Consider the following 26646-nt stretch of genomic DNA (forward strand, 5'->3'; position numbering starts at 1 on the left):
GGGGAGGGGCAGGGGAGAAGCCTCTCTGGTACCTTGTTTCTGGGACTTTTGCACGGCCCTTGGGAGACGGGATCTATTTCTCATCAGCACTCTGGCGCAGAGGTTGGGAGTAGGAATCAAGTTCATTGAAAGAACATTGAAAAATGCAGTAACTCTTGCACATCTGCGTTTGTCGACTCTGATCACACCTTCGCCTGCCTCAGCAAACACTTTAAAGGCTTAATGGTAAGTGGTGAGTGCTGTGGCATGCTCAGGCTCCGGGGGAAGGAGAAGGTGGTGGGGCAGCCACCTCCAGCTTCTTGCCCCTTTCTTAAAAATAAAAAATAAAAATAAAAAAAAATCGATCTTTAAAAAAAAATCCTCACCCAAGGATATGTTTTTATTAATTTCAGAAAGAGAGGGAGGTGGAGGGAGGGAGAGAAAGAGAAAGAAACACTTAGCAGTTGCCTCTCCTATGTACACACTGCAACCTGGTTATTTTCCCAGACCAGAAATGGAACTACACCTTTTGGTGTAGGGGACAATGCTCCACCTAACGGAGCCATTAGGCCAGAGCTCTTGCCCCTTTCTTAAGCCCTGTTCCTTTCCTTCCCTCACGTCCGGCCCCTCGGATGGTCCTCCCTCACCTACATCAGGGGTCAAGGGGAATAGGAGAATCTCTTCTCTGGGGAGGAACAGGTAGAGGAGAGCCAGGCAGGTGCCTTCTGGGAGGGGAACCTAGATTTACATCTGAATTCTGGGTTTTAAGTGCCTGCCCTAGGAGACATCGTCCTTGGTGTGAAGAGATTAAAGGGGAGAAAGGAGAACATAAGGGAAGGGGAGGAGACTTTCCCAATTGGAAGGAATCTGAGGGAGTCAAGAAGCCCAGATGGGAATAGAGAGCTCACAGCTGCAATAAACAAAGAGGAGAGGACAGGGACCCCGCTTTACTGATGGGGACAGGAGGGAGTCCTTTGGGGTTTTGGGGTTTTGGGGAGGGAATGCTGGGACTCTGCTTAGGGTAGATCTCAGTAGACTTGTGTTTGCCTGTGTTATGGGTGGGCCCAGGCTCCAGCCTCCCTCCCGGGGACCCTCCCAAGAGGTACTTGGAAGTTTGTGAGCCGTAGGCCCCAAGGAAAAGGGGGGCAGTCTCAGTGGGGTTAGGGGGGTAGGGGTGAGAGCGAGGGAATGCTGAGCGTAATCAGGGAAGGGATCTCTCCAGGCTCTCAGAGGCCGGCAGTGCCACTGCGGGGTGTGCTCTGGGTTCACCATCTCTCGTTTGAGAGGAATTTCTCAGAGCCCAGGAGCAGCCCAGGACCCACCCGACCCGTCAACTTCCCTTCTACAGCCCACAGGTCCGGGCACCTGGGCCAGGAGGAAACTCCTGGGGTGGTGAGAACATATAATTCACCAGTCTGAGCTCCTGACGCCCTCGCCCCCTTAGTGACACGGGCTTCCCCAGGGACACAAACGTGCAGGAACAGATACCTGGGTGGGAAGCCAGAACAGCTTTTTATTCGGTTTATAAATCATATTTACAAGGAAGCGGTGGGTGCAGCGGGGAGCAGGGTCAGGTCCAGGGTCCTGGGTGACCTTTCCTCAGAGGGGACAGTCCTGCTGCCTCCTCTCACACTCCCTCCTCTGCCTCTCTGGGCCTGGCCTGGTGTGGGCAGCTCAGCCCTGCGGCGGGGGCTAGAAATACAGGAGGGATCGCTGAAGCAGGAGAAGGGCTGAGGCAAGGCCAGCATGGGGGTAGAAGGACTGCTCTGGGGCCCCTGAGTCCTCCCTCTCGTCTAGTCCTCTTCTTGTCCCTTGGATAGGGGCTCCAAACCCTGGTGCAGCTGATGAGGGCTCCCTGGGCTCCAAGCCGGGCACTGGGCTATGGCTTTTGGGGGGTCTGGGTGGTCTGCGGCTCTTCAGTCCTGGAAAGGGAGAAGAGGGGCTTGAAGGGTTGACGGAGGCTCTTTTTCACTTCCTTCCCCAGTCCCTTCAGCTTCCTTACCTCTTACAGCCTTTGGAGCCCTTTCTCTTCTTGCCAGACTTGTCCTTCTTACAGCGCGGTTTCCGTGGGGCTGGTGATGTGTCCAGACGCTGCATCAACCTCTGCACCCAGGCCTCCTTAGGGTCTGCGCACAGCTCTGCCTGAGAGCGCTTCCGAGGTGAGAACCTGGAGTCGGGCATTCGCAAGCCTGTCCTAATCTTGCCCACCTTGCCCAGCCCACTCAGCTTCACCCATGCCCTCGCACCCACTCACAGGATAGCCGGGATGGGGCAGCCCAGGCTTGGCTCCTGCTTCCTGTAGCTGCGAACAAGCGTGTCAGGAATCTTCCTTACACTGTACTTGAGGCAACAGTCCTGTGCCCCTCCATCACTGCCTGCAGAGGGCGTTCACAGGGAGCCAGGAGCTACTTACAGGCTCCCAACCAGGCCTCTCCAGCCCCTTCCCCCATCCTAGGCAGCCCCCTCCTTGATACCTTGGGTCCAGGGGATGCAGAAGGCCAGGGCCAGGAAAAGGAGGCTCAGAGCCAGTGACTGAGCCATGGCTGTGGTAGAGGGTGAGTATAAGGCCACAGCTGTGGGTGAGGTGTAAGCTGCAGCTGGGGGTCCTAGAGTGGGTTGGCCTTTTATCAGTACTTCCCTTCATTTTTGGAATCCACCCAGGAATCTGATTGACCTCTTCCTTTTCTTTCTATTTTTTTTTTTAAAAGCAATGTAGATGTATTAAATAAACATTGGGCAAGTACAACTGGAATATACGCGTTTTGTTAAATGCTATCTGCTGACAAGATGCAGAAACAACTTGAAAGAACATTAAACAGTACTTTCCTTAGCTTCGAAATGAAAAAAACATAAAGCAACTAAGTTGAGTATGATACATATTTTAAACAAGTGGGCCAGAAATGTTTTCACTGGTTCTGATAGTACAGGGTTCCTTTTTTCTAGCCAAATAATTCCACCTAAAAAATTGCCAAAAGGACACCAGGGAGATGGGTAATAGACAACTGAAGATACAAATTCTCCATTTGATATTCTCAAAATACCAACAGGACCCAAATATGTAAATTCCATTCTGCCATTAATAATTCCAAAATATTAGGAATCAGGAAGTGGCTGGGAAGTTACATAGAGAAAAATTTGAACTACCTTGATCCAAAGTTACTTCTATGCTTTACCACTCAGTAATTGCCCTCAATTAAGGAAAATTACATTTTATCTATATAATTATTTTTACTTAAAAAGTTTTCTTATGCCAATTCAGATTGGTTGACCAATTCGACTAATTATCAAGGGTGCTCAACATTTCCATTCTGGGCCAGTCCTATCACTCTCAAATTTTGGTAAATCTGCCCGTTTTCAGCATAACAACATGTATGGCCCTGGGCAAGCAGTCCCTAAATCACAGACATGATCTAGGATCATTTGTTCCTAAGAGGCTTTAAATTCTTTCTCAAATAACAAAGACCCATAATGGTTTCATTCTTCTCATGTCAAGACCTGACAATTCATACACTGTTCCTCTGCTGATTTTGAAGCAAGAACAGCTTTATACTATAGTCTATTCATCATATAGTGTAAGTTTTAAGGAAAAGGAAGATCCATATTTCTTATTGGAACTATTTTTCTTGTTTGAGGTTTTTTTCAGACCTGAATTTCTTCTAAATTTATACTGATCCAAACACATTTGGGAACATTGCTTCTAAGGCCCATTCTCTGATGAAAATGGGGAAGTTACCTGAGTCCCAGTATTTTCAGCCTAACATTACAGCTATCATCTAGAAAAAGCAATAAAGGAAAGTTATTTATACTTCTACAAAAAATAGAGCTATAGAATGTAAAACGCCATAAAGCCAGGTGGATGTATAAGGCTTTTTCTGCTTCATTTTCTTAGGAGAAGGGAGTTATATGAAAATTTTCTCATCTCCTTCCCCCCATTCCTCCATGTCCAAAGTTGAAGGCAGGTCATATTGTATGGTCCATCACATCTTCTGAACAGAAAATCTATTTAAGTCACTTTTCTTCCAGCCTTAGCAATAGGGAAAAAGTTCCAAGTGCTATATAAAACTCCACAAAAAAGAATGAAATAATCTGTAATACAGCAGCCTCTCATCCCAGGGAGGAGAAAAGGGTTCCAACACTGGACTCAAAGCCTTTGTTTCCTTTACCAACCTTCACTAAACCCAAGCATGCATTCATTGGGTTAGCACAATATGGTCCTTCCTTAGAAGAAAAAAAAAATTAAAAGAAAATACCAAATGTCCAAAGACTTATGAGAAAGAACAGGCTCCTTCTCTTGGAGAAAAATCCCTCTTCTCATAAGAAAAATGGATTTACATGTTAAAATATATATTTATACAGAGACTGTGATGGCTTATTCATATATGAAATTAACTTTGTGGATATCCTGTTTTTATGCTTCTTTATCACATCAAAGGTTTCACTGCAAAGCTGGACCTTTGTTCTTATCCAGTTCATCTATGTCACAGGATAAGCCAGGATTTATAGATAAAGATATATATATATATATATATATGCATCTCTTTCATTTCAAATTACAACACATCTGAAATTTACTGCTGCAGTCTCGACTGTTTTTGATAGTGGCTAAAATGGGAAGACATTAAAAAAACCAACCAAACCCTGATATCACACCTACACTTGCTATTTAGATAGTCTTCTTCCTGGGAATAAAAGGTAAAGAATTCACAAATACCACCATCTAAGCACCAGTTTCAAATTAAACATCACCCTTCAGCTTGCAAAATAAGTTCTTCACAAGTAAGCAATTGGCAGAAGAAACACGTCAGTTTTCTTTCTTCCTGGAGAAGTTGGCAGGATGACTGCATCCTAGGAGCTTCTCTGTGTTAAATTTGAGAGGTGGGAAGAAAAAGAAAAGCAGTCTTTTGCAATCCAAATCATGGAGGTCAAGTGTAGAGGGATATCCGCATTTCAAGATTACGGAAGTGGTTGGATAGAAGCAGCAGGACTCCCCACTCCAGAAGACAACACAGAAATACTTGCCAAATCCTGAGTTCAGAATTTTTTCTTTTCAAGATGAATATAAAAGCACCTAAAAGTCAAGGAAAATGTTCTTCTTCGCATGAGCCAGCAGAAGCACTGGACCGGCCAGAAGCCGGCCCACCCGGCCCAAAGGCCAGCTCGCCGGCGAACACCTCAGGCCGCCATCTTGGCTCCTTCAGAAGAAGGACCTCTTCCTTTTCTGGCACAAAGTTTGTTTCTTTTATTTCATTTATTTATTTATTTATTTATATTTTATTGATTTTTTTACAGAGAGGAAGGGAGAGGTAGAGAGAGCTAGAAACATCGATGATAGAGAAACATCTACCAGCTGCCTCCTGCACAACCCCCTACCAGGGGATGTGCCCGCAACCAAGGTACATGCCCTTGACCGGAATCGAACCTGGGACCTTTCAGTCTGCAGACCGACGCTCTATCCACTGAGCCAAACCGGTTTCGGCTCAAAGTTTGTTTCTTAGCAAATTTTTTTATTGTTTAAAGTATTACTTATGTCTCATTCCCCCCCTCCCCCTGCCCCACCACTCCCACCCCCTAGGACAAGCCCCCAGGGTCTGTGTCCATTGTTTATGCTCATATTCTTGCATACAAGTTCTTTGGTTGCTCTCTTACCCCTCCCCTGCCTTCTCTCTGAGGTTGGACGGTCTGTTCAGTGTTTCTTTGTCTCTGGATCTGTTTTTGTTCATCAGTTTATGTTGTTCATTATATCCCACATATGAGTGAGATCATGTGATATTTATCTTTCTCCGACTGGCTTATTTTGCTTAGCATAATGCTCTTCAGGTCCATCCATGCTGTTGCAAATGGTAAAAGTTCCTTCTTTTTTATAGTGGTGTAGTAATCCATTGTGTATGTACCACAGTTTTTTAAGCCACTCACCTACTGATGGGCACTTAGGCTGTTTCAAATCTTAGCTATTGTAAATTGTGCTGCTATGAACATAGGGGTGTATATATCCTTTCTGATTGATGTTTCTGGTTTTTTTGGGATATATTCCTAGAAGTGGGATCACTGGGTCGAATGGGAGTTCCATTTTTAACTTTTTTGAGGAAACTCCATACTGCTTTCCACAGTGGCTGCACCAGTCTGCATTCCCACCAGCAGTGCTCAAGGGTTCCTTTTTCTCCGCATCCTCTCCAGCACTTATTTGTTTAATTGTTGATGACAGCCATTCAGACAGGTGTGAGATGGAACCCCATTGTTGTTTTGTTTTGCATCTCTTGGATGATTAGTGACGTTGAGCATGTTTTTATATGTCTCTTGGCCTTCTGTATACTCTCCTTCAAAAAGTGACTATTTAGGTCCTTTGCCCATTTTTTGATTGGATTGTTTATCTTCCTTTTGTTAAGTTGTATGAGTTCCCTACAAATTTTAGAGATTAAACCCTTATCTGAGATAGCATTGGCAAATATGTTCTCCCATGCAGTGGGCTTTCTTGTTGTTTTGTTGGTGGTTTCTTTGTTGATGGTTTTGTTGATGGTGCAGAAGCTTTTTATTTTGATGTAGTCCCATTTGTTTATTTTCTCCTTGGTTGTTCCTAGGGCAATGGAAAAATTATATTTATATGATTAAATAAAACAAGAAAGAGGGAAAACAGGTCTATCACATCTTTTCATTTGTGCAGAAAATGTATCAGTTTATTTATTTTTTATTTTTTTAAAATATATATTTTGAGATCAACCAAAGGACTTGTGTGCATGCATATGAGCCTATCCAACGGTTAAGTTCAACAGGGGGTTGGGGCATCCGTGGAGAGGGGTGTGGGATGGGAATGGGGGAATGAGGACAAATATGTGACACCTTAATCAATAAAGAAATTAAAATAATATATATATATATATTTATATATATATTTTATTGATTTTTTACAGAGAGGAAGGGAGAGGGATAGATAGAGTTAGAAACATCTATCAGCTGCCTCTTGCACACCCCCTACTGGGGATGTGCCCACAACCAAGGTACATGCCCTTGACTGGAATCGAACCCAGGACCTTTCATTCCGCAGGCTGATGCTCTATCCACTGAGCCAAACCAGTTTCGGCTGTATCAATTTATTTATGCATCCTTTGCTAAGTTAATTTGAAAGATACATGGAGAAACAAAAGGGGAGACAAGGGTGGGAAAGAGGCCTAGTACATGCTTTTTAAAAAAAGTATATTTATGTCTACTTATAAAAACAACTAGAGGCCCAGTGCATGTAATTCTTGCCCTGGGGGTTGGGGGGTGGGGAGGAGTCCCTCAGCCCAGTCTGCACCCTCTCGCAGTCGGGGACCCCTCAGGTGGTGTCTGCCTTTCGGCTTAGGCCCGATCTCCAGTTCGGGGCTGTTTGGGCTGATTGGGTTTAGGGGCTTTCGCAGTCTGGGACCACTTGCTCCTTACCACCTGACTGCAGCGGGGGTGGGAGAGGCTCCCATTACTGCCACTGTGCTCGCTAGCCATGAGCCCGCTGAGCGGCACTCCCCCTGTGGGAGCTCACTGATCCCCAGGGGGCAGCTCCTGTGTTGAGCATCTGCTCCCTGGTGGTCAGTGTGCATTATAGCGACGGTTCATTCTGGTTGTTCTGCCGTAAAGGTCGCTTTGGCTTTTATAATATAGATTATTTTTGGTGATTGAAGTCAAGTAAATGCACTGGCCCTTCATCCAGAGGCCTCACCTCTTCCTCCAGTCTTTCTCACAAGTCCTCTCCAATCCACCCACTAAATTGTCTGGTAAAAACAGACTGCCTTTCCTACTGCCAAATGCTAAGTGTTCTGCATGTTGATAAGTTTCTCTCCCACCTGGAATATGCTTCTTTGTAGAGGGAAGTGACGCTTCCTTTTTTTTTTTATATATATATTTTATTGATTTTTTACAGAGAGGAAGAGAGAGGGATAGAGAGTTAGAAACATCGATGATAGAGAAACATTGATCAGCTGCCTCTTGCACACCCCCCACTGGGGATGTGCCTGCAACCAAGGTACATGCCCTTGACCGGAATCGAACCTGGGACCTTTCAGTCCGCAGGCCGACGCTCTATCCACTGAGCCAAACCGTTTTTTTTTTTTTAATATATTTTATTGATTTTTTACAGAGAGGAAGAGAGAGAGATAGAGAGTCAGAAACAATGATGAGAGAGAATCATCGATCAGCTGCCTCCTGCACACCCACCACTGGGGATATGCCCACAACCAAGGTACATGCCCTTGACCGGACTCGAACCCGGGACCCTTGAGTCCGCAGGCCGACGCTCTATTCACTGAGCCAAACCGGTTTTGGCGAGGGAAGTGACACTTTCAATTAAGGGTCACAACCTAATTGTTGCTCATGGAGATTCTTCTGTCCCTCTTCCTCAAGAGATGCTTATGTCCCTAAACACTCAATTTTCTGGGACAGATGACCAGACAGTTGTTGTGAAGGAGAGAGCCAAGCCATCAGGCTGACGTAGGTGTGGAGAATGAAGAGAAGGTGGGAGCACAGACACTGCCTGTGAGCCGGCATGTTTAGCCTCTGGCTCTGTAACCTTTACAACCAGACAACCTGACATCATCATGGACAGAATGAATCACCACACAAGCTTCCCTAAGACATACGATCTTTGAGACTACACCTGCCTTGTGAAACAGAAGGGTTTGTGATGCAGTCTGGTGACCGGGTTCTATTCTCTGTGAGGTGGAGATGACAAGGCATAGCATTGGGAATCATTAGACAGGAGGATCCTGAACGCCTAGATATAGGGATGGCTCTTCCCCTCATGCGAAAGCCATGTTGAGCTTTACTTTTGTTCTTCGGAATGTTGGATATTTCTTATATATATATGGCACTATCTTCCTTATTATCCTAATTATCTGGCAAGTGAAAAGGAGTTACTATGGGTTAAGGTTGGAACCTAAAAGGAGCTGTTACCAGGTAGGGAAATAATAACATTGTAATTGAACTAGTTAAGTTTTAGATAAGAAGCTTTTTAAGTTCTCAGAATCTCCTTCTACCTTTCTTGCCAATTTTTATACTATACATTCAGTTACTCTAATATGGTGCTTTTCTCAGAGCCTAGAAGTAATTTCCTACTAAGCCATCCCTGCAATGTATTCTAATGGAAAGATCAAGAACCTCTCATTGGGTTGAGACCTAGATGAAATGGAATCTATCTCACTGGATCTCAGAAGACATCCCAATATGGGGGTTTCTTCTGGTTGGTGGACTTAGTAAGCAAAAGTCCTAGGGCTGTTAAAACTAGTCACCATCACCATTTAATTTATTTCACTATCCCTCCTGTGTCACGCTTTCCCTCTAAAGAACCTGTCCTAAGAAAGAGAACAGGAAGTAAGGAATGTGGAGAGACTTGAACTGAGAAATAAGTAGGAAAATGAAATGTTGGGATGAAAGGTTGGAGCAAAGGCAGGTAATGTGAGTGCATTAAATACAGACATACATAGACAGGGTTTTGGAAATTTATATTCGTTCTGTCTCATTTTGGACATAAAAATGAAAAGTGTCCCAACCTCACACTCTAACTTTTTTTGTCTTTAAGTGTCACCAAAAACTCAGGCAAAAAGCTAGAGATGCGGCATCAAGAGGTAAAGTACCAGTCTCTTCTCTGACTCCCTTTTACTGTGGATGGGGTTTCCATGGATTTTGTCCCTCTTTGATCTCTGGTGCTTGGGACAGGTTCTCTAAACACTAAAGGTTCCAATTCCACAAGTTGACGCATTCTCCCAGAAGACTATTGGATGGAAAATCAGAGCCTTGGAATGTTCCAAAACCCTCTACTTTAACCCAAAGAATGAGGAAGTAGCACCTAAGTCAGTTACTAGTTTTATGACCCTTTGTAAGTCATTTCATTTTTCAATCCTTAGTTCATTAAATGGCCATTTGAAGATTTGCTTCACTCACAGTGTGGCCATGAGCATCTAATCATTAGATGATGATTAGGTCTAATGAGATTAGGTCCCGGACAACTCATTGTAACTGGCTAAGTTGTATACAAACATGCCTTAGAGCACTGACTATTAGGATTTCCAATATTCTCTCATTCAAAGGCCTTCAGATTCCTATAGGATATCCTCAATCCTCTCTTTCCATGTAACACTGTCTCCTGGTTTTTCAGCTAGGAGACATTTCTGGAAAGAAACAGAGAAGCCGTGGGAGCTGCTTTCTGTCATGAAAAGGTGATTATTTGCTCTTTGTAGTCTTCCAACTTCAGCCTGGACTGCTTGGCCTGGGACAGGGATGAGGGATGATGACTGGGATGGAGTCAGACACAGCGGAGCACTGGTTGAGAGGATTGCCAGGGCAAAGGGGGCTCAGACATCTCAGGAGGGAGGAGCCCCAGTTCTGCTCTGGGCTAAGCTCACAGTGCTCCTGGAATCCAGAATTTGACTAGTGCTTAATTCACAGAAGACCCTAAAGGGGTTGATTCTCAGCCAAAAGACCAGGTTATCCAGCTAAGAGAATGGGTAAATAGTGCACACATAAGTCATCACTGTCACATTCCTCTTACAGCTCCACCCTTTCAAGGGCAGAACCCTAGACCTTGCTGACATTACCACCTCTGGTTGTGTCTTCAGGAAGCCCAGTTCCTGAGACAGCCCCCAGCCAGGAGCTTGTCATCTCATCCTCTTCTTAAGATCTCTAGAGAATGGGATGGACTCCCAAGAGGTGTTGTATACACATCACAGTCCCCTGAAAGCAGAATTTCCATGGGACCTCATTTTCCACAAAGGATGGGGGAGCCAATGGTTAACTGATGGGGCATCACCAGGGCCATCACCAGGTAGAACCTGGACTCAGTCTCATTTGTGGTACTAAGTACCAGGCTGTGTCTTTCTTAGCCACAAATGAGACTGAGTCCAGGTTCTACCTGGTGATGGCCCTGGTGATGCCCCATCAGTTAACCATTGGCTCCCCATCCTCTGTTCCCATCTCTGGTTAAGCTGCTCAGCCCAGGTCAACAAAGAGCTCACCCACCTCTCAGTCACTCATGGCTCTGTGCTCTCATGGGTTGTCTGCAACCTTGGCCAACAAGCCCCAGACCCTCAGCCCAGCATACAACAACTTGCAAAGTGGCATTTTCCTAGGAAGAAAAGTAGATGACTAAGCACTAGGTGGGTAGGATCCAGGGCTTACAGGAAGGTCAGGGCCAAGAGTCAGGCCACAACTTCCAGAGAAGAAGCTGTCACTCCATCAATAACAGTTGCCATGTTTCCTCTTCCAGCCAGGGCTGGCTTCCTCAGGAGGGAAGTGTGCGGAGGCTCCTCTGTGCCGATACCTACTGCCAAATCTGCAATGCCACGGCTCTGGAGATCCAGCAGTTGCTCGTGGGTGAGAACACCCCGATCTCTGCAACTTCACCAGGACCATCAGAGGGCTCTCCTTGCCTAAAGATTTTGCCCAAGTCCAATATGTCTTTTGAGCAGAGTCTGGAGCATCATTCCACACATACTCAAAAGCCCTCACTTCCATCTGCAACCCAAACAGTGCCACAATTAACAGCTAAGAAATCCTTATCCCAGTCATTTACCCGGTCAGCTGGCCAATCAGCCAATCCAGTGAGTATGCAAGATTACTTGGCTAAAAATGTCCATCTAGGACAGAGAATTCAATGTCAAGATATGCCCAGGGTGCATGAGACTGTGTCTTCTTCACAGTTTGAAGGGCCTAGGATTCCGGTGAACCAGCAGGAGGTGACACGACACAATCTCAACCTTGTGTATGGGAACCAAGGTCAGCCACCTGTGCATTCCCAGGTCCCTATGCTGAACCTGAACCAAGAAATCACTACCCTGACACATCCTATGGCCTTGCCTATGGTCACTATCCTCCCTTCCTACCTGCCATTCTCCAGTCCGGAAGTCCTGAGGCTTCTTGAGGTACATGTAAAAAAATGGATGCATTTCCAGAGGTGGGGGTTGCCCAGACGTGTAGAGGAGTCCCTGAGGCAGCTTATGCCAAACATCCCATTGTTTTACCAACCTCTAAACAACCAACCAGTTTCTTTCATACAAAATGAATTCTCTGTAGAGAATTTTGCACCCATTTCTTATCAAACCTGGGGTCCATGTATGGCTGGCCAGGCTACCCAGGCATTCTGGGTTTCTGAATGGTCCATTATAAACCCAATACAAAGACACCACTACCAGCAAAACCAAAACCATGTGGTGACTCTAGCCTTGCCGTCTCCAGCTGTTAGAGATGTAAGTAGCCTCTACCCACTTACTGGGCAGCAGGCTAATGACTCAGTGGGCCACTTACAGCAGAAATACATCCAACTATTCTGTGGCTTACCTTCTCTGCACAGTGAGTCTCTGGCTGACACCTCCTTAGGCTCTCAAGATCACTCCACACATGGGAGCATGTCCAAGCTCTCCTTGGAGGATCCTTTTCTCTTCAAAGAGCTCTCCGTCCTCCCTCTGTTGCCAAAATCTCCACCTCACTCAGGCCCACCCTCTTCCCCAAGTTCCTCAAATTGGGTCATGCCATCTGGCCATCAACAAGCTCGGATCAATATCCCGTTTCTGACTCTGGCTGAGTGTGAAGCCTTAGAGTTGCACCTGCTGCAGAGGCAGCTCCAGCGTCAGTGGGGTTTGCCAGCTGTTCTCCAGAGAGCTCAGCACACCCAGAACCCCGTGCAATATAAGTCTTGTGGCAGAGCCCAGTCTCCTCGGACTGTGAAAACTTCCTGGCCAGGAAAGCCCATTTCTGTCCTCACAAGGGAGCTGTTCTGGTCAGAGCATGCCCGGAGGCTGCTGGACTTCCACCTCCAGAGGCAGCTGATTCACCATCGCTGGGGCCTGCCCCAGATGATCCAGCAGTCCTTCCAGTTGCTGCTGGCCCCCACTCACCAGCAGACTCCATCCTGGAGCAGCACAGCCCTAGCCAAGGGGAGTTTTCCCCAACATTCAGCCCTAGAGGCTACTGGTGCTGATGACCCTTTCTCACCCTTTAAGGACCCAGTGTCAGTCCTCATGCCACACTTATTTGACCAGGTCAAGGCAATACTGCAAAGCCACATCAACTCCAAATGTGGACAGATTCATGAGGGTAAGGTCCCTGCCCATGTGTATAGGTCTTGTGAGGGCTTAATTCCTGGGGGCCTCAAAGTGGCTCCCTTCACTTGCATCCCAGAAAGCAAGCTCTTAGAACTACAGGCAGCAACTGACCCTGACCTACAACAGAAAGTTAGGTCCTGGATGCCAACAGTCCTTGATCAGCAGCAACAGATCTCCCCAGATGCTGTCACTGAGCCTCGTAAGCTAACTCAAGCCCTGTCCAAGGAAGTCCTTGAGAAACTGGAGGTGATTTTACGGCACAAGTATCTGGCCTTCTTGTCAGGGCTGAATCCTCTTTATTACGTGGCTTCCTCCAAGGCCATGGCCCCAGCAATCACTCCTCATGCTGCCAGCACAGAGGTGTTACCTGAGGCTGTCAAAATCTTAACAGAACCTCTGCCTCAGATTATCTCACTTGAAGAGCAGTGTCTAAGTCGTAAACCATTTTTTCAAGGTACCCATGAGACTTGTGCAGAAATTGCAGGTGATTTTCAGTCTGAAGTGCAAGTGGAAGGAATGATTGAGATGGAGCCTCTAGAGAGGCAGACAGAGTCTGCTCAGCTCCACTTACTCAAGAAGCGCATCTTGGCCAAACTAAATTTCCACCTGAGAAGGAAGATTTTAGAGATACAATGGGGAATTCCCACAAAGGCAAGGGAGTCCAGGGAGCAAACTGTAGAAATGCCAGAGAACACATCCACACAGGAGTCTCTTAGGAGTCTAAACAACCAAGGAAAAACATGCCTCCAGGAGCTGCCCATCTCACCAGACATTCCCTGTGCCCCACACCCAAAGCGGCTCTACCTGAAGGAACAGTTGTCCACTGAGTTAAAGGCAGTGCAGCAGAACCAGAAGCAACCTAGTTCCAGAGCAGCACTCCATGGTTCTGCCCATGGGCCCTCCAAGATGACTCACCCCTGTAGAGACATGACAGAGAGCCCAGTGCTTTGTGTGCAGTTGGAGGCCAGTGTGAACCAGCCCAGCCTGGAGGAGTCCCAGATCCCTGAGTCCCAAAGCCCTGGCAAGAGCAAGTACTCAGTCCCAGTCCCCATGCTGACTGAAAAGAAAGAGGACTCAAGGAAACCCAAATCGTCAGGAAAACGTGGAGAAGGAGATGCAGGGTTTGTGCTCTCCTCAACAAGAAAAAAAGGCCACCCTGTTGGAGCCCAGCGGTCAAAAGGGATGCTTCTGAAGAGAACACCCCAAAGACCTTGGCTACAGAGACATGGCTTTCACCTTAATGCTCTCTGTCAACACAGTTCCCAGCATCGCCCTCAGCTTAAGCCCCCAGACCTCCTTCCAGGAGTCCCTGGTCGGAAGGAATCTAAGAAGAATGACCTGCAAGACAATATAACCAGGCTCAATGTCAGCCTCAAGGGAGCAAGGATTCCTAAGAATGCCCAGCCTGTTGGGCCCCATGTGTCACAGGGCCAGCCTGTCCTTGCTCAACTCATTCAGCATCAGCCATTACAGGGCCAAACTTTGCAAGGTCAGGTATTGCAGGGGCAGGTGATGCCAGCCCATACTCACAGGAGGCCCAGCCTTCCGGAATCAGGCTTGAGATATAAGATGAAATCCTTTCTGCAGTATATAAACCTCAAGGCAAAAGGCAAAGAGCACAAGGAATCCATGTTTGTGACAGCTGTGAAAGTGGCCAACACCAGAAAAGAAAATGGAGCAAAGAGGCTGGCTCCAGCCAAAAGTCCCATGGAGCAAACTAAGACAGAGAAGATAAGAGGGGACCCCTCAGCCCAATCTCCCCTGACTGAGAAGCAGGTGGGCCTGGCCTCCTTGCAAGGCTCCCATTCCCCAAACAGTCAGCTTAGGCACCGCTCCTGCTCCCATCAACTCCAGTCTGCCTCAGGCTTAGGCCACCCCCTTCATTGTCCTCGGCACTGTCCTCAAGTGGCTTGTGCCACCCAACCAGGATCCCACCCCAGTTCTCAACTCTCTCCTCAGAGGGAAATGTTGGCCTGCTCAAGGAAGATCCAACATAATCAAAGGACTTTGTAGGCTCCTCCAGGTCTGCATCCCTTGAAGGGATAGCTATTGTCTTTGTCATTAATATGTAGGTGGGGCACCGCACCACCCAAAATACAGTCTATATCTTTAAGCAAAGAGTTGTCTGTCTGTTCCTTCCCTCCACTGTTGTTTGTTAAGGGAAGGTATGAGTGAAGCTTAAATGCTCTTCTTATCTAGGGAAGGAGCTTTTTTAATTTTTAAAAAATTCTTTATTGTTGAAAGTATTACATATGTTTCATTTTTTAGCCATTGACCTTTCTCAGCCCTCTCCCAAACCCCAGCACAGACTCTTACCCCGCTATTGTCTGTGTTCATTGGTTATGTTTATATGCATGCATACAAGTTCTTTAGTTGATCTCTTAAATTCTAGCATGGCTTCCCATGGTTTCCTTGGGCCCGGAGGAGCAATGTGGACATGAGGATAGTACTGACAAGAAGAAGTGGCTAGGAATCCCACAGGCAAAATTCACTGATGACTGCTATATATGGCCATATCTGGAGAGGAGCTTTGTAGGGAAGTGTCACAGTGATCCAACCTTGAGGAGGTGCTTTGTGTTTATCAAAATCACATAGGTAATGTGGTGGACTGTTCAAAGCATATGGTAGAATCTCCCCGTCTCTGGTCCCTCTTGGTTATTGGTTAGATCTTTCTGGAGAACTCATCTGGGAGGCTGCTGTAGCTCTCTTGCCTATATCCCACCTCCACTGCCTGTCATCTGCATGGAGTGAGTCCTGCAATGAAGATCCCAGTAGGATATGGAGAGGGCCTTGTTTCCCATCCTCAAGGGCAGGCAGGAGGAAGGCAGGGAGGGGAGCATATAGACAAACAGAGATCTGAGTATTTGGGATAGAAACTGACATGTTCTGACCAGGCCATGTAAGGGAACAAAGCCAATTTGATTTGTACTCACAAGAACCTAGAGCCAGGAAGCCAATGAAAGGCCCATGTGCTTTGGGGTGGGGGACAGGAAGGAGGTTGGTGGGTGGGAGGTGAACAACCCTGAGATTAGGTCTTCTGCCCATGATGTGATGAAGAGCAGTAAGTTGAACTTTGTTATGCAAAAGCAATGCAAATTAATTCAAAATCTGAACACTCACCCTTTAAGTATAAATCCATGTTTTTGCTCACCCCAAACATGAAGTCAGTCAATGGGTTCTAATCTTGATATATCTCAATTCTGCTCCTTTTCTCTATTTTTTACTACTTCAGCTTGTGTTCAGTTTCTCATTTGTTCTTACCTGAATAATTACAATAGTGTCTCATATACCCAGGTCTTAGGATGATGGCTGGCACATAATAACACCTTAATAGTACACCCAAAAGTCTGGGCTGGTGAGGCAGACAAATCATTATGTTAGTGTGATAAACACTGTGAAATGGGGGATCTTGCCATAGGAGAAAATACCCTGCTGGTAAAGACCCCAAAAGAATCACAATAAAATTGGCCTTGATAAGCATTTTATGTTTAACAATTAACATTTTATGTTTAACAATTATATATATAGTACCTTGTATATACTTGTATATACTTAATATATACAAGGTACTGTATATAGCAAACACAACAATGAACATGAGACAGGATTGCACAAGGGAGCTCATGATCTCATGAGATAGTGTCACATGCCCAAATTGTCTAATCAACATATATTCTTGGATATCTAATATTAATCTCAAAATTAAAAATTGAACTACTACCACCATCACCTAATCATACATGAAAAATATGCTCCAATTACAGCATTCACCATATCAGTTAATGGCAACTCCATCTTTCCATTTCTTTAGGACAAAATATTGATGTAATCCTTGACATTTTTTCCTAACAGTCCACATTCAATACATCAGTAAATCTGGTTGTCTCTACCTTCAAAATGAATTCATAACATGATCACTTTTCACTCCCTCTGTTGCTATGATTACAGCAGTAGCATAACTAATCTCCCAGCTTTTTCCTGAGACCATACTTTCAATGGTCTAGTCTCAGGGAAGGTTCTGGCTATAGATGATTGCTTGAAATATAGGTGGTAGGTAGGTAGATATATGATAGATAACTAGATAGATGTAAAAACCATGGGACTGGATAAGATCACAAGGGAATGAGAGTAAATGAAGAAGCGACTAAGGACCAGACTCCAGGACACTCCAACATTAAGAAATGGAGGGGGGCCGTAACTGGTTTGGCTCAGTGGATAGAGCATCCGACCACAGACTCAAGGTTCCCAGGTTCAATTCCGGTCAAGGGCATGTACCTTGGTTGTGGGCACATCCCCAGTAGGGAGTGTGCAGGAGGCAGCTGATCGATGTTTCTCTCTCATCGATGTTTCTAACTCTCTATCCCTCTCCCTTCCTCTCTGTAAAAAAAATCAGTAAAATATATATTAAAAAAAAAAAAAGAAATGGAGGGGGGGAACAGAAAAAATAAGCAGAGACTGAGTAGCAGCAGCCACTGAGGTGGGAGCTAAACCAGGAGAATGTGGTATAATGGAAGCTGAGAGGAAAGCAAGGAGAAAGTGAGAAATTGCATGAAAAGTTGCCAATGTGTCAAGTAAGATGAGGACTTTGAGTTGAGTATTAGGTTTAACAACATAGAGATCATTCATGACTTTGAGAAGAATAGACTCAGTTGAGTGATGGAGGGAAAGGCATGACTGGAGTAGATGGAGGGGCAGTACAGAGAGCCAAGGCCAGAGTGTGAAGCAGGTGCTCTTAGAAGTCTTAGAAGACTGAAGCAGCAGGAAAGATTGCAGAGAAGTTCCAGTTGCATGGAGCCCAGAGATACAGAAAGAGGGCAGGGGTGGCACCCTAGAATTCAACAAGGGACAATGGGTAGCACAATGTGTTCACTGCTAGCAGGATACAGATAAGCCAGGATGGGAAGAAGCATGAATGTGTTCTTCCTCTGAATGGCGATGCTGTGCCTAAGGGATGGAGGTCTTGCCCCTAATATGGCCTCCAGGATGAGGAGGCACAAGACACAGGCCTGCTGAGCCAACACCCTCCAGGTGTTTTCCTAAAGTATTCCCAAAGATCATCAGGGGTCTTGTGACAGGCACATCCTCCCTGCCTGGTGGGAATTGAGCAGACAGCTACAGAGCAAGGCAGATCACAACAGAATGAAGGCAATGTCCAGAAAGGTCACAGCAACATCGGGTGGGAAGACGAGGTTAATGTGCATGCATTCTAGTTTACAGGAATTAGGCCCTTCCCATGATCTCCCATAGGATTCTACCTGTTCCAGAGCATCATGAGTTCATAGTGCTGACCAAAGTCCAGTAACAAGGTTTGGTTTCTCAGCAAATCCAAGAGCTGAGAAAAGAAAGGGTCAGAGCCTATGACTTCATGCAGGATGTTGATGAGTGATGAGGCCTTGCTCATCCCATCCCATAACCATGGCATAAACTCTAGGCTCAAGAGGGATAAACTCAGAATTAAAAGCCTCACGAAGAACACAAATTCAAGAATTTACAACTGTAGATTCTATGGTAGGTGCTAGAAATGTATCAATGCTTGTTTAGAAACACTGGAGTTCACCTCTGGTCCTCTGAGGTATGTATCATCATGCCATGGTGAGCGGCTCTGGCCTTCTGAAGCCCTTCCCTTGATCTCTGCAGAGGGCACTACAAAATTCTAGGGAGGGAATCTCAGGCAACTGACCACGTACCATGGAGGATAGTGCCTTCTCCACTGACTTACTTCTTCTGTTCAACACTGAGCCCTAGAACATAGGGACCACGTCTGCTCCATTTTTGTACCTGTTCACCGCAGCCCACACAGGGAGGACAACAAGCCCAGGATGAGCTCAGGCATAAACCCCCTGGGGACACTGCTTCCTGCACCGTGTGAGAGGGGACAGGCCCTCTGATCTTTACCAACCACCCAAAGCCCAGTGTTCCACCTGGGCTCAGGGGCCCATGGCATAGGCCAGGGCTGCCAGAGAACTAAGGACAAGAATGGTTCCTGTGTTCACTGCAGGGAGAGAAAAGAAGGGAGGACAACACTGAGTACAGGTGGGGATATGAGGAATGAGCCCACTGCAGGCATGTAAGATGCTGGGGAACAGAGAGCGCCAGAGCCCTAACAGGTCTGGCTGGGCTTGTGGAGGACTGTCCATTCTCATCTCCAGAGACAAGGAGGCCAGGACCCCAAATACTTGGTCTGGATAAGAGCATGGGGGGAAAAATAGGGGGCCTGGGAAGGGGCCAGATCTCAGTTTCCAGAAGGAGGGGTGGGTATTGCCAATTGGCCCCCTCTCCCGCCTTCCCCTCTCCTGCACTGTAATTTCTCTGGGTTCATGGCCAAACAAGAAGCATATTGGGGCTTTCCACAGTGTATCACTGACAAGGTCAAGCCTGCAGTAGGGGCAGTAGGGGCAAGGCCCTGGGGCAGGCAGCTAGGCCCATGGGAATCCAGATGGCAGCGGGAAGGAAAGGGAAGCATTGCTGTGTGAATAGTGCTAGCAGCTGGCGTGCATCAGGGGAGAGGGCCAGGGTAAAGTGAGAGGCCAGGCAGAAGCGCACACACAGCCAAAGACACACAGACACAGACACCGGCCACAAAAACAGAAAGACACACTTGCACAATGTCACACGGAAATTAGTTCAGAGTTACAAGAGACATGTCCAGGAAACACAGCTACCCAGACTGAGGAACTGCCTGAGTTCCACACGCTCGCACAGGCACGGGCACAGGCACACGTGCAGACGCAAAGACAGCCTTGCACACATGCACACAGATACACCCATGTTGCAGACCCATACACAAATGCAGTGCAAACCCACCCCTCAAAGCCACTCTCCTCCATAAAGCCTCCTCACCACCTCAGACCAGGACTGTGTGTCTTTCCTCTAAACGCTGCTTTGACATTTCTGCCCCATCGCTTGTGCTTGAACAAGGATCGTCTCACATCCCAACAACTTGGCCGTGTGCTTTTAAAGAGCTGTCGAGATCAGCAAGTGAGACCACTGTCCTCTTCAGCAGCCCCATCCTTCACCTACACATCCATCCATCCCCTCCAGTGTCCCCAGTTTACTGCAGAGTGCTGACCCCCCAGCCTCTCTGACATAGCTCACACAGACTCAAAGGAAAGAGTAAACCAGATGGACACAGCCTGTCAAGGTAACGCTGGTGGGTGTTACCCCAGTCATCTCTACCTGGCCCTATGCTTTCCACCTCCAACTGTAACCACTGCATCAGTGCTAATCCAGCAGAGCCCTAACCCCAGGTTGCTACCCATTGAGTAAAATTGGCCCTAGGCACACAAATATCACACACTTAGGAAGGTTTGGGGTCATTTGCGCTCCAGGAATTCAGAGGCGCCTTCAGTAACAGCTGCACAGTCACCTGGGCAGCTTGTCCCTGGAGGGCTCTGTGCTCCTCTGAGAACCCAGGAGCACCAAGGCCCAGGCCTTTGACCTGTGTTATAACGCCCACAGTAGCCCTGAGCACCCAAGCTCTGTTCCGGGACTAGCCCAGCCTCTGAGCTGAAATTCCTGCCATACCCCTCCCAGCTCCTGCCTGTCAAGCTGGCAGCATTTGTTGCCCTGGAAGCCCCCACCAGGCTTGAGCAAATGTGCATGGGGCCTGGGGCCAGAGGGAATGTGACCACTTCTCATTGTGGGGTTTTCCAGACTCTTGCAGCACCACACCTAGACCCCTCCGCCAGAGCCTGGCCCAGGGACCTGTCTTAAAGAGGTAGTGGGCCTTGTGACACTGTGGGCGAGTAGGCGTGAATTAGCATACCTTCTCTCCCCACTTTCAGGCTCTCCATCTGGTGATAGGGTGTGTTCGTTCTGAACTCATCTGCAGAGGTAAAGGTGAAGTCAGCCATGTGTACCTCCCTCACCCTCACCTACCCACAGGCACCAGGACCTCCAGTGCAGCATTCCTCTGCACCTCGGCTACTCCAGAAACTGTTGCACACGACTTGGGCTCTCTCAAGAGCACACCAAGCCATACCTTCACCCAAGTATCTTATTACAGCCGTGTGAGATCATAAGCAGAGGACTAAGCTAGACTCCTGATCCACGGAGACTGAGATAATAAATTGTGTGCTGTTTTAAACCACCGTGGCCTTCGTTACACAGTAACATAGCATGCACACACTGCTATGGCCATGCGGATGAGAGCAGTGTCTGTCAGGAAAACCTGGAGCTCCTTTTTCTACCTGTGAAACCCAGTGGCTTGGGTTGCTTTCCCGTTTTATTTTTCAGAAGTTTCTTTTGCTTCATTACTGGCATGTTCTACATTTTTGGTCTTTTACAAATATCTGCCACTGCCATATCAAGAATCAAATGAAAGCACGTAAGAGTAACTTACATTTAACACGCGGGATGAGGTGGTTCCAGCCTATTAGGCGGGCTGCAGCTTCTCCACAGCTATGCACCTTTATAGAACCAACTGAGGGAGAGAAGTTCCCTAGATCCCTTTTCCTTCCCTAGCTCAGTCTGTGGAACAGCTTCCACTTGCCCTTGTAAATAATCCCACTGCATTTTTAGCAGATGGAGAGCCTGAATGTGGGGAGTGGAGGTGTGGTAATTCACCCCTACTCGCCCACAGTGTCACAAGGCCCACCACCTCTTTAATACAGGTCCCTGGGGGGAAAACCAAGATGGCGGCATAGGTAAACACATAAACTGCTGCCTTACACAACAATTTCAAAACTACAACTAAAAGACAAAACGGACATCATCCAGAACCACAGGAAGGCTGGCTGAGTGGAAATTCTACAACTAGAAGGAAAGAGAAAAGCACACTGAGACTCAGAGGAGCTGCAGGAGGCAGAGGTACTGAGACGTGCACGAAGAGGACTGGCAACTGAGTGTGCGGCTGGCTTTCTCAAGCGGGAGGGAGACAAAAGCTCCCAACTGCTCTGAATTCCAGTTCCAGGCGAGACTCTGGGGACCCAGACCCATTTGGGGAGAAACTGGACTGTCTGGCAGCAGGCAGAACTTGAGGGCGACTTTCTCTCAGAGGTGCTTGCAGTGATTACTACGAGACACTGAGACACAGGGGCCTCTTAAGGCAGGGCTGATGGGAAACCAATGCTGTCTGCTTTGCCCTGAGATTCCGCCCCATCCAAGCTGAGCACAGAGGCTTTTGCAAGTCTTCCCTCATAAGGGTGTCTCCAGCACAGAAGCTCTCCCAGCGTAGACACAGCTGATCCTCACAGCCAATTGGCCTGGAGGTCAATTCCTCCCAGTGATACCAACAACAATCAAGGCTTAACTATGACAAGACTGTACACAGAGCCCACAAAGGGGTGCACCAAGAGTGTCCACCTCAGGTAACTGGGGAGGCTAAGCCACTGGGCCCTATAGGACACCTCGCACATAAAGCCACTCTATCAACTCAGGGAAGCAGCCAAAATGTGGAGACAAAGAATCAGATCACAAATGAAAGAAATGGAGGAAAGCAAACGACTCGATATAGAGTTCAAAACCACAGTTATAAGGTTTTTCAAGAATTTTAGGCCGATAAATTTAGTGAGACCCTTGAGGATATGAAAAAGGACCAACTAGAAATTAAGCATACACTGACTGAAATAAAAAAATATTACACAGAGATCTAACAGCAGACTAGAGGATCGCAAGAATCAAGTCAAAGTTTTGAAATTCGAAGAAGCAAAAAACACTCAACCAGAAAAGCAAAAAGCAAAAAGAATCCAAAAATTTGAAGATAGTGTAAGGAGCCTCTGGGACAACTTCAAGCTTACCAACATCCAAATTATGGGGGTGCCAGAAGAAGAGAGAGAGCAAGATACTGAAAACCTATTTGAAGAAATAATGACCAAAAACTTCCCCTACCTGGTGAAAGAAATAGACTTACAAGTCCAGGAAGCGCACAGAACCCCAAACAAAAGGAATCCAAAGAGGACCACACCAAGACACATCATAATTAAAATGCCAAGAGCAAAAGACAAAGAGAATATTAAAAGCAGCAAGAGAAAAACAGTTAGTTACCTACAAGAAAGCACCCATAGGACTGTCAGATGATTTCTCAACAGAAACTATGCAGACCAGATGGGAGTAGCAAGAAATATTCAAAGTGATGAATAGCAAGAACCTACCACCAAGATTACTCTACCCAGCAAAGCTATCATTCAGAATTGAAGGGCAGATAAAGAGCTTCACAGATAAGAAAAAGCTAAAGGAGTTCATCACCGCCAAACCAGTATTATATGAAATGCTAAAAGGTATTCTTTAAGAAGAGGAAGAAGAAGAAAAAGGTAAAGATAAAAATTATGAACAACAAATACATATCTACCAACAAGTGAATCTAAAAATCAAGTGAATAAAAAAATCTGATGAACAGAATAAACTGAATATAATATATTATATATGAATATAATAGAATATATTCTATGAATATAATAGAATCAGGGGCATAGAAAGGGAGTGGACTAACAATTCTCAGGGGAAAAGGGGTGTGGGGGTGCGGGAAGAGACTGGACAAAAATCGTACACCTATAGATGAGGACAGTGGGGGGAGGTTAGGGCAGAGGGTGGGGTGGGAACCGGGTGGAGGGGAGCTATAGGGGAAAAAAGAGGAACAAATGTAATAATCTGCACAATAAAGATTTATTAAAATTAAAAAATAAAAGACAGGTCCCTTGGCCAGGCTCTGGCGGAGGGGTCTAGGTGTGGTGCTGCAAGAGTCTGGAAAACCCCACAATGAGAAGTGGTCACATTCCCTCTGGCCCCAGGCCCCATGCACATTTGCTCAAGCCTGGTGGGGGCTTTCAGGGCAACAGATGCTGCCAGCTTGACAGGCAGGAGCTGGGAGGGGTATGGCAGGAATTTCAGCTCAGAGGCTGGGCTAGTCCCGGAACAGAGCTTGGGTGCTCAGGGCTACTGTGGGCGTTATAACACAGGTCAAAGGCCTGGGCCTGGGTGCTCCTGGGTTCTCAGAGGAGCACAGAGCCCTCCAGGGACAAGCTGCCCAGGTGACTGTGCAGCTGTTACTGAAGGCGCCTCTGAATTCCTGGAGCGCAAATGACCCCAAACCTTCCTTAAGTGTGTGATATTTGTGTGCCTAGGGCCAATTTTACTCAATGGGTAGCAACCTGGGGTTAGGGCTCTGCTGGATTAGCACTGATGCAGTGGTTACAGTTGGAGGTGGAAAGCATAGGGCCAGGTAGAGATGACTGGGGTAATACCCACCAGCGTTACCTTGACAGGCTGTGTCCGTCTGGTTTACTCTTTCCTTTGAGTCTGTGTGAGCTGTGTCAGAGAGGCTGGGGGGTCAGCACTCTGCAGTAAACTGGGGACACTGATGGGGATGGATGGATGTGTAGGTGAAGGATGGGGCTGCTGAAGAGGACAGTGGTCTCACTTGCTGATCTCGACAGTTCTTTAAAAGCACACGGCCAAGTTGTTGGGATGTGAGACGATCCTTGTTCAAGCACAAGCGATGGGGCAGAAATGTCAAAGCAGCGTTTAGAGGAAAGACACACAGTCCTGGTCTGAGGTGGTGAGGAGGCTTTATGGAGGAGAGTGGCTTTGAGGGGTGGGTTTGCACTGCATTTGTGTATGTGGGTCTGCAACATGGGTGTATCTGTGTGCATGTGTGCAAGGCTGTCTTTGCGTCTGCACGTGTGCCTGTGCCCGTGCCTGTGCGAGCGTGTGGAACTCAGGCAGATCCCCAGTCTGGGTAGCTGTGTTTCCTGGACATGTCTCTTGTAACTCTGCACTAATTTCCGTGTGACATTGTTCAAGTGTGTCTTTCTGTTTTTGTGGCCGGTGTCTGTGTCTGTGTGTCTTTGGCTGTGTGTGTGCTTCTGCCTGGCCTCTCACTTTACCCTGGCCCTCTCCCCTGATGCACGCCAGCTGCTAGCACTATTCACACAGCAATGCTTCCCTTTCCTTCCCGCTGCCATCTGGATTCCCATGGGCCTAGCTGCCTGCCCCAGGGCCTTGCCCCTACTGCCCCTACTGCAGGCTTGACCTTGTCAGTGATACACTGTGGAAAGCCCCAATATGCTTCTTGTTTGGCCATGAACCCAGAGAAATTACAGTGCAGGAGAGGGGAAGGCGGGAAAGGGGGCCAATTGGCAATACCCACCCCTCCTTCTGGAAACTGAGATCTGGCCCCTTCCCAGGCCCCCTATTTTTCCCCCCATGCTCTTATCCAGACCAAGTATTTGGGGTCCTGGCCTCCTTGTCTCTGGAGATGAGAATGGACAGTCCTCCACAAGCCCAGCCAGACCTGTTAGGGCTCTGGCGCTCTCTGTTCCCCAGCATCTTACATGCCTGCAGTGGGCTCATTCCTCATATCCCCACCTGTACTCAGTGTTGTCCTCCCTTCTTTTCTCTCCCTGCAGTGAACACAGGAACCATTCTTGTCCTTTGTTCTCTGGCAGCCCTGGCCTATGCCATGGGCCCCTGAGCCCAGGTGGAACACTGGGCTTTGGGTGGTTGGTAAAGAGCAGAGGGCCTGTCCCCTCTCACATGGTGCAGGAAGCAGTGTCTCCAGGGGGTTTATGCCTGAGCTCATCCTGGGCTTGTTGTCCTCCCTGTGTGGGCTGCGGTGAACAGGTACAAAAATGGAGCAGACGTGGTCCCTATGTTCTAGGGCTCAGTGTTGAACAGAAGAAGTAAGTCAGTGGAGAAGGCACTATCCTCCATGGTACGTGGTCAGTTGCCTGAGATTCCCTCCCTAGAATTTTGTAGTGCCCTCTGCAGAGATCAAGGGAAGGGCTTCAGAAGGCCAGAGCCGCTCACCATGGCATGATGATACATACCTCAGAGGACCAGAGGTGAACTCTAGTGTTTCTAAACAAGCATTGATACATTTCTAGCACCTACCACCAATTCTGCAGTAGTAGATTCTTGAGTTTTTGCCCTACATCAGGTTTTTGTTCTCTTCTAAATTTCTCTCTCTTGAGCCTAGGGGGTGCTAGTGAATAGTGGTTGTGCTAGAGTTATGGGATGGGATGATCAAGGCTTCATCCCTCAAGACCCTATATGAGTCATTCTGATCCTGTCTTTTCTCAGCTCTTGACTTTAATGAGAATTAAGAATCCTGAAGGTCTTGATTCTAGCTCATCTTTCTGCTCCTATCCCCTTGTTACTGGATTTGGCAGCATTACCAGTGCTGGCATGTGGCAGGTAGGTTTCATGGGAAGGCTCTGTTCTACTCTAAAGCAGGATGTGTGCACATTAACCTCTGTCTCCCACCTGATGCTGCTGTGACTTTTCTGGGTCATTCCCTTCATTCTGGGCCTCATGTCTCCTTGCTCTGTGGCACTCTGCCCAATTCCCACCAGGCAGGGAGGATGTGCCTGTCACAAGACCCCTGATGTTCTTTGGGGATGCTTTAGGAAAACACCTGAGGGTGTTGGCTCAGCAGGCCTGGGTATTGTGCCTTCTTGTCCTAGAGGCCACATTAGGAGCGAGGCCTTATCCTTTAGGCACAGAATCACCATTCAGAGGAGGGACACATTTGTGCTTTTTCCCATCCTGGCTTCTCTGCTCGTAAGTGCTGGGTCTTACCAGAGGAAGGGAGTCCTGCCACCACCTTCTCTTCATTTGATGGAATGTTGAGTCGTCCTGGGTTTCCTTAGGAATCAGTGAGGCAGGGGCATCC

General features: G+C 47.2%; 2 protein-coding genes across 2 annotated transcripts; one reads left to right on the forward strand and one right to left on the reverse strand.

The window, feature by feature from the left end:
• Positions 1-1464: 1464 nt before the first annotated feature.
• CCL21 (C-C motif chemokine ligand 21) lies at positions 1465-2590 on the reverse strand. The gene is made up of 4 exons (XM_008142166.3): positions 2454-2590; positions 2234-2354; positions 1982-2146; positions 1465-1901 (listed from the first exon to the last, which is right to left on the reverse strand). The coding sequence occupies exons 1-4, from the start codon at positions 2518-2520 to the stop codon at positions 1859-1861; spliced, it is 396 nt and encodes a 131-aa protein (XP_008140388.1). The 5' UTR covers positions 2521-2590; the 3' UTR covers positions 1465-1858.
• Positions 2591-8675: 6085 nt separating this feature from the next.
• Positions 8676-15163, forward strand: SPATA31F1 (SPATA31 subfamily F member 1). Its single transcript, XM_054727163.1, has 4 exons — positions 8676-8898; positions 9521-9566; positions 10097-10157; positions 11204-15163. Exons 1-4 carry the CDS (start codon positions 8755-8757, stop codon positions 15048-15050), a joined length of 4098 nt encoding a protein of 1365 aa, XP_054583138.1. The 5' UTR covers positions 8676-8754; the 3' UTR covers positions 15051-15163.
• The last annotated feature ends 11483 nt before the right edge of the window (positions 15164-26646 follow it).

Source organism: Eptesicus fuscus, chromosome 15 (genome assembly GCF_027574615.1).
Source record: "Eptesicus fuscus isolate TK198812 chromosome 15, DD_ASM_mEF_20220401, whole genome shotgun sequence".
Taxonomy (NCBI): domain Eukaryota; kingdom Metazoa; phylum Chordata; class Mammalia; order Chiroptera; family Vespertilionidae; genus Eptesicus; species Eptesicus fuscus.